This window comes from Pyxicephalus adspersus, chromosome 5 (genome assembly GCF_032062135.1).
Source record: "Pyxicephalus adspersus chromosome 5, UCB_Pads_2.0, whole genome shotgun sequence".
Taxonomy (NCBI): domain Eukaryota; kingdom Metazoa; phylum Chordata; class Amphibia; order Anura; family Pyxicephalidae; genus Pyxicephalus; species Pyxicephalus adspersus.
This window is the reverse complement of record NC_092862.1, coordinates 118,225,550-118,233,200: the sequence shown is the minus strand read 5'-3', so window position 1 is coordinate 118,233,200 and position 7,651 is coordinate 118,225,550. Positions and strand designations below refer to the sequence as shown.

Genomic DNA, 7,651 nt, shown 5'->3' with positions numbered 1-7,651 from the left:
TAAGCAATGCTTGGAGTGGTAATTCATTGGTGGGGGATTTGGATGTGGGGGTATTTAAGGGGGTGGGGGTGGGAGATTGGAAAAAAAGGGAAGGGCAAGTTTGTAAGGTGCATCTGCATGGCTATGGCTTGCCACAGTCATGACTGTATCTGCCCAGCTGTAGCCATAATGAAAAAAACTGAAATATTAATATTAAAATTACAATTATACAGCACATCCTGGGTTCAATTCTAAAAAGGGCACAGAGTGATTATGAAAGTGCCTGATTTTCTCAAGGTGCTTTGTTTTTTTACCTACACATTAAGAAATCTACTACTAAATTGTTCTTACACAAATTGACCCTGGAGTATTTTTGTGTGTATCTATACAGCATACCTAGTAGCAACATATTGTTTCAAGAAGCTAGAGAAACTAAGTTATTATGGATTTTTTAAAAGCTTTGACAGTCCATAAATAAAAAACAAATGAACATTCTTACCTGTCTCCTAGATTACCAAAAATAACAGATCCAATAAGTAGTCCCAACATGTGCATGGACTGGGAGACATCCTTCTGTTCCTTTCTTTGACACACCAGGTCAAACTTTCATTGAAATAAATGTAAAAAAAATTTTTTTGGTTTGGTATTGTCCTGAGAGAACACACATGCATCGCTATAGTCTAATGGTGCACATAAATTATATATAAGTTTAACAATTTGTCCAGCTATCAAATGATCCCTCCATTTTGTATGCACATTGACTATATACAGAATTTCCTATTCTTAAACCCACCCAATAAATTGGCAACTGTGTCCTTATCTCTGCACTAACTGAAGAACAAACTTAAACACTTCCAATGAGAACCCTGTTTTTGAGGTTGTTTTGGGGGATCCTTGATATGTGCTCAGCTAAACATATTTCTTCATTTTTTCATATCACCTTCCAATATAAAAACATACATTTTTATGTTAAGTTAAGTCATCAGCCACAGCCCCATCCCATATAGAAATGTAATGATAATTATAATAGTTTTATTATATTGTGTTTGATGTTTGAGTTGATTCTGTTGTATCAAGAGTGTGCAAATTTAATCTAGACTTTATTATCCAAGACTAGCTGCTAGACACAGAATGGTTTATTCATTAACAGCAAAAGTGTAAAGTAATGTATTATTATAATGTTTAATTAAAAGTGACATTTATGTGTTGATATGAGTCCAGTCTCTCTGCGCCATTCTCTGTGTTGTCCAATAAACCTAAATATTTAAATTAAAAAAAGGGTATTTGGAAAAAAATAAAATAAGGGTAACTAAATGGTCTAAAAGTATACTAGCTGTTAATAAATAGGGTAGGCAGAAAATCTTGCATTTACATTAGCAAAAATTTCAAAATGATTTTGTAAAATTGGTGTGTGAGCTGTCATTCCATTTACAAAATTGAAAAGACACCAAAGTTATTCTGGAAATACTGCTGACTCTATTTAAAATTGACACTGACATTTAACCAGAGTATTTATTGATCACCTAACAAGATATTCAGCTGGTAAATAAATATTTACAGACCTCTGTGACCAGTGTTGTCTTCTGCTGTGACGTATCATACACCCATCCATCCTGGCAGACATTTGTGCTGTTTAGTCCATACCTTTCAATAGATTCTATATCCCAGTTCACTGGAGTGTACATGAGGCATTGCTCATAGCTGCCGTCAATGTTACGAGGAATGGTTAAATTCAGCTGATATTCCTCAGTTAGGTTTGGGTTCTTTTCTAAGATCCAATTAGTATTGCAGTGATGAGGCACTGATATTCCCATAAACACTTGTCCAAACATGTGGAAGGCATTGAAGAAGCTGAGTAAACACATCTGAAATACCAAAAATTTCTGGAACCGACCAAATTCCCCAACATTTTGTAGAATTTCTCCAAACTCTGTCATTGTGTTCTCGATCAAAGTTGTGAAAGGTAGGATGAAGAGAGACACCAGGGTTAATGTTTAACCCCCATCTATGGGACAAATGTAATAAGTCAAAGTCTCATAACACATGCATATTCTATATTTTCTTCCTTAGAACGTGTTTCCTAGGATAATATATATATATATATATATATATATATATATATATATATGTGACCTTTGTAACCTATGTAACCTTTAGTTTGTAATAGGTGATTAAGGGTCTCATGGCAAACAACATACTTTTCTACAAGACAGCAATATAAGTAATTATTTATTATTACTAATAGGAATAGGAATATAATATACACAATAAAAAAAGTAATTGAAATAAAAATCTGAACCCTCCATTACGATAAAGAATCTTTTTTTTATATATAAGTATGCTGTGTAATAAAAGCGTGTATCACCTTTTGTATAGTTTTTCTTTTGGAACAATAAACATGTTTAAAATAAAAAGTATAGCAAGGGGCATCTATCAATTTAAATTAGGCAATGTTAAGCAGGTGCAAAGCAGATTTTGAGATAGATGTATTATTATCATACAACTAAATGTTTAGATTCCTTTTATTCCTTCCTATGTAGTGCTGCAACAGAAAAAAAACTGCTACTGACAGCATTATAGTTGTACATCCACTTATATTGAAAATCTGAATGTTAAGTCTGTTTTAGTTGGCTGCCCAGGAGCAGGGCTAAATTGTGCTAAATGAGAGCCAGCTTGATCTCATTGTGTCCTGACTGCTTGATATATGTTCTGAAATGTATTTTTAGTAATAGTGTTAAATAAGCATTTACAAGCAGTTCACATTTAATAACCGTGTTATTGTATTTTTTTAGTTCTTTATTGACAATAATGATTTGTAGATTAGCATAGAACATACTAGAGCAATGTTTTGAAGTAGGGGTCCTCCAGGTGATTCTCGGGACTATTACCACTTACATTAATTATAACAGTGGCATTCTTCCTACTGCCCAACAATGTAATATGCATTCATTGCATTTACCACTATTCTAATGTATTATATAACAGTCATATCAAAAATAGAGGTAAGGGTTCCCTGGAACCTGAAATTTACTTAAAGGGTTCGCCATGTCAAAAATATTGAGAACGGCTGCACTGGAGGCAACTCTTAGTGGCTTAGTGAAGTAACTCTGTCAGAATCTCTTTTTTAAAAACTTTTGAAATATGATATTAAGCAAATGGGGAGTGAAATGTGTATACTGAGTAGGCTAACTCATTGACTGAATAGTGGGAAGGGAGCAGTGAAGTAAAACAAATGTTTAGCTGTAAATGGGATCTTCTTTTATGCCTTAATGTATATAATATCTATATAATTCAAATTTAAAACCAACACACATCGGCAAGATTACTTACATAAATTTGATTATGTTTTTCTAAAAGCAATTTGAAACAACAAGGTGATTGTAAAGGTGCTGGGTACACAACACTTTGGGAACTATTTCTAAGGAAATCTGACAGTCACTAGAAAATTCCCTGGTGGAGAATCAATTAGAGCCAATAAAACAAATGGAACTGAAACATTCTCCACCAGGGAATGTTTCATGCCAGATTCACTGTTTTATAAATGGATCCCTTATTATTTTAAAAGTTATATACAGTATAAATAAGAGGCAAACTGAGTGCAGCCCACAATCCCTCCATCCCTATTCCAGGCCAGAAATTGAGGGTGGCTAGAAGGCACCTAGCTGATGGTAATAAAAGGCAGTATTCCTTTTTTAAAAGTGGATGGAGTTGGAGTCAAGTGTTGCTCAGGAGGAGAGGCCTGAGGGGAAACCTGAGGAGAGGCCTGAGGGAAAGCCTAAGGAGAGGCCTAACGTGAGGCCTGAGGGAAAGCCTGAGGGAAAGCCTGAGGTGAGCCCTGAAGAGAAGCCTGAAGTGAGGCATAAAAGAAAGCCTGGGGGAGGCCTGAGGAGAGGTCTGAGGGGAAGCCTGAGGGAGAGGCCTAAGGTGAGGCCTGAGGGAAAGCCTTAAGTGAGGCATGGGGGTAAGCCTGAAGAGGCCTGGGTAGAGGCCTGAGGAGAGCTCTGGGGGGTCGCCTGAGGAGAGGCATGTATACCCTGGGTTAATGCCCTGGTGTGGTAATTATACAGCAGAGCACTGGAAGCAAAGTGACAAGCACCCCTGAAGTATTAGCTGCAAACCCTGAGTTATGGGCCTATAAGTGCCATTTTAGGACTTTATTCTTTCCACCTAAAACTTGTATGTGTTCTTATCATTAAGCTGATGAAAAGCAAAGTTTTTTTTCCTGTGGGGGGAAGCTATTTTGTATTCAGTAAACAACACTTTTTTGATCTGTACGGCTGTGTCCCGGGTGATGCACTTATCATGGCTCCCCAAAAAAAATTTCAATATAGATATAATTTTTTTTTTATGAAGATGATAACATATCCAAATATAGCAGCATTGTGAGTGTCTGACATCTTTAGGAACTGTAAGGAACCTATTGATTTTAAAACAAAAATTCATTGTTGAAGATGGTCAACAGGAAACCAGTTCAATTTATTTGATAACACTATACAAGTAAATATTTATTAACAAATTATACTAAAAACAATTAGTAACAGACTTTATCAATACTATTTTTACATGTCTGTTTCATTCAAAAAATGTTGTTTCTAAAGATAGAAATACATAACAGATGCAACCAAACTCCTTGTTGTACACAAGTCATTCTCACTTTAATAATTTAGTGTATGGTGAATCTATTTTATGGTACACCAGTACTTTCAGTAAACATTATGTAATTTGTTCCTCCCTGCAGCCTATACAAAAAAATGTTAATATGATAGATTTCCTGTTTCGCCTCTTGCAGCACGATCGGAAGGTTCCTGTATTTACATCCATCTTTACTCCAAGGTTGAATCTTGTAAAGCTGCAGTTTGGAGGTGAGGGATCTGCTTTGAATTTGGCATCATTGACATAGTCAGAGCCTATATGGTGCTGGCAATATAGGTCTTCTCTTAAAAAAGATATGTTTCTTATCCTATGAAAATTCAGATATGATATTATACATATAATTGTATAGTGTATTATTTAAAAAAAAGTTTGTGTAGTTATACTTTATTAAAAAAGAAAAACAACTTTATCCAAATGTTGGTATAGAAAACTGCTATAAATGGGTTCCTTTGTACTCCTGTTTTGTACTCAGTTCTTGTTCCTGATTGTTAGGGTAAATAATTTCTTCTTCTGGCATGTCATGAAGTCTGTAAAATAGAAGCACAATTGTATAATTAAAAATACAGTGTTGTTATGTTTATTGAAGATAATGTATTCAATGACCCAAAATGGGTTTGTAGCTCAGGTGTTCAGCTAATTGACACACAGTTATGCTCATGCTTGTTTCAGGTGTGTGACTAAAGATATTAAAACCAAAGGGTCAGCTTTACATCCAAGAAATCATCATTTTTTAGAATGAGCAGCTTTCATATTTTTTAGTAGAGGTCCACGTTAGAGGTAAAGCATTTTAATTATATTTATTAATTGGTAATAATTTTATTATCAATTATATAATTGAAGGACTGAAAAAGGTTTCCTTGGTGTACATTACTGTTCTTATGAGATGTTTGTTTTAGTAGTTTATACTGTTTATATAACATAACATAACATATAGTCACGTAGAGGATTCATTACTGTTCTGACCCATTTTCTCCTAATTATATTTTTTTTATATTTATTTAACATGTATTATATTTATATTTTTTTATCATTGAATTTGAAATTCTAATTTAAACAGCCAGGCTTTCTATTACAGAGGAGACATTCTTTTCTGCCAATCTTCTTGACAACTTCAACACCTGTCAGTTTAAATAACCTCTCATGCATACGCAGGAATTACATTGCCCTGGTAAAGCTAATTAACATGGCTGAAGAAGACTAGACAAGGATGGGGGGGTGCAAGCAAAGCTTATTACAAAAATCCTTTACCATCTAAACAGAAAAATATTTTGAAACTTATCAAATTGTATTCATACCTTGGTACCCCATTTGCCTCTTGTGTATGATCCTGCAGGTCTCTATTACGTGTTTCAGGAAGCAAGAAGCAGAGGAGGCCTCCAATGATGGGACCACTTCCATAAATGGCCATAGGAATAGCCGAGTGATATTTGTCCAAAAGACTAATTAGAGGAGCAATGATCCCTGCTATCCGAGCTGCCATAGAGCAGATACCCACTCCATTCTGCCTGTAATAAAACACAGCTGCACCATTTTTATCAGTGAAGGAACTACACAAACATTCTTGTCTCTCAAGACACTCTTATCTCTGTTGTGACTTGCTGCTATTGTAAAATGCTGTCCATAAATTCTTCAGATATCCACAAGAAAAGAACTGTATAATAGTATACTATATATATGTTGCTGGGTGATTCAATTTGTTGCTGCAGGGGAATTATTGTAATATTCTCTAAATTTTAAATTAAAGGATTTTATTATTTGTCTTCGTAGTAAGAAAAAGCCCTTGATTGTTCCCGTAAATATTTTCAGTGATAATACATTTTTAATTACTACTGCCATGTACTGAACATTTTACCTGTCATTGCTACATAAAGCACATTCAATTTGAAAGTTCAATGGTCAAACCTAAAAATACCTAGTATCTCAAATAAAAGATTCTGTTACATATGCCCAGACTACAAAGAACCTAAAAACCTCTTTAATTACCTGGTAAAGATGATAAACTCAACTGAATAAGGTTGTTATAAACTGCTCACCTGATGACTGTAGGGAAAAGTTCTGCAGCGTATATATAACAAACAGAAAATGAAGCAGCAGTTGCAAATTTTCCTATGACTGCAAGCACAGTGATTACAATGGGAAATGCTAGAAAAGAAGCCAAAGAAAGGGATTAAAAATATTATTCTTTTACAGGATATAGTTTTTTTTCAAATTTGATATTTCCCTTTTTAACAGGACAGGTTCAGGAATCAGTGTGACTAAGTTAATCCATACAGTAGAAGCTAATTCTTTTGTCCCCCGAGAGACCTTCATCATACTATATAGAGCACAAAAGTATAAACTGCCATACTAAGAGACATTTCATGCTGCTGCAATAAACAATGGTTACAAATAACCTTTCATACCATACAGTTATTATATATAACATTTATACCTAATTGACTACAAATAATTAATAATATAAAAAACTTACACTTTGGTATTGCAGTTATAATAAGACAAACTGTTCCACCAAGTAATAAACACATTGATTGGCTAAGTTTGCGTCCCAAGATCTGAACTATGAACATGGATCCAAGGCGAGCTGGAATTTCTACTGCTCCAAATACAAGCTGGGTGAGATATATGTCTAGACCAAAACTGCCAACATTCAGACTCAAACCATAATAAACCAGACTGTTCAGGAACCTAGAATCAGAAAAAAAGGTGAAGGAGAAGATGGGGAAAAGAAGAAGAGTCACTTGGCTTTGAAAATTTCAATTCAATCACGAAAAATCAATGTAAAGTTCAAATTCAATCACGAAAATCAATGATTCTGCAAAGTTATTTTCACAATTGGAATAATATGTATTCAATAAACAGTTTATTAGAGTATTTCTATCGCTCAGCTAGTGATGAGGCAGAATCTCACTTATAAAGCATTCTTTTAGTATAGTGGGAGTTAGAACCCCCTGAGTTTTTTCTTGTTGGCTGTGGCCTATTGAGAATGTGTGGCGTCCTGCACATTAGGTAGGAAGCTGGG

At 34.6% G+C, this 7,651-nt stretch overlaps 2 protein-coding genes across 2 annotated transcripts in view; both read right to left on the bottom strand.

Annotated features, from left to right (window-relative positions):
- Positions 1–1,951, bottom strand: part of LOC140331503 (solute carrier family 22 member 13-like) — a 13,618-nt gene extending 11,667 nt beyond the window's left edge. Inside the window, exons 1-2 of the mRNA XM_072412568.1 lie at positions 1,542–1,951; positions 479–582 (exon numbers count right to left, since the gene is read on the bottom strand). Of these exons, the coding sequence (XP_072268669.1) occupies positions 479–582; positions 1,542–1,916 (479 nt within the window). The 5' untranslated portion in view covers positions 1,917–1,951. The remainder of the gene's footprint in view (positions 1–478; positions 583–1,541) is intronic.
- A 2,485-nt stretch (positions 1,952–4,436) lies between these two features.
- Positions 4,437–7,651, bottom strand: part of LOC140331501 (solute carrier family 22 member 13-like) — a 13,539-nt gene continuing 10,324 nt past the window's right edge. The window contains exons 7-10 of the mRNA XM_072412561.1: positions 7,103–7,317; positions 6,666–6,774; positions 5,928–6,137; positions 4,437–5,159 (exon numbers count right to left, since the gene is read on the bottom strand). Of these exons, the coding sequence (XP_072268662.1) occupies positions 5,066–5,159; positions 5,928–6,137; positions 6,666–6,774; positions 7,103–7,317 (628 nt within the window). The 3' untranslated portion in view covers positions 4,437–5,065. The remainder of the gene's footprint in view (positions 5,160–5,927; positions 6,138–6,665; positions 6,775–7,102; positions 7,318–7,651) is intronic.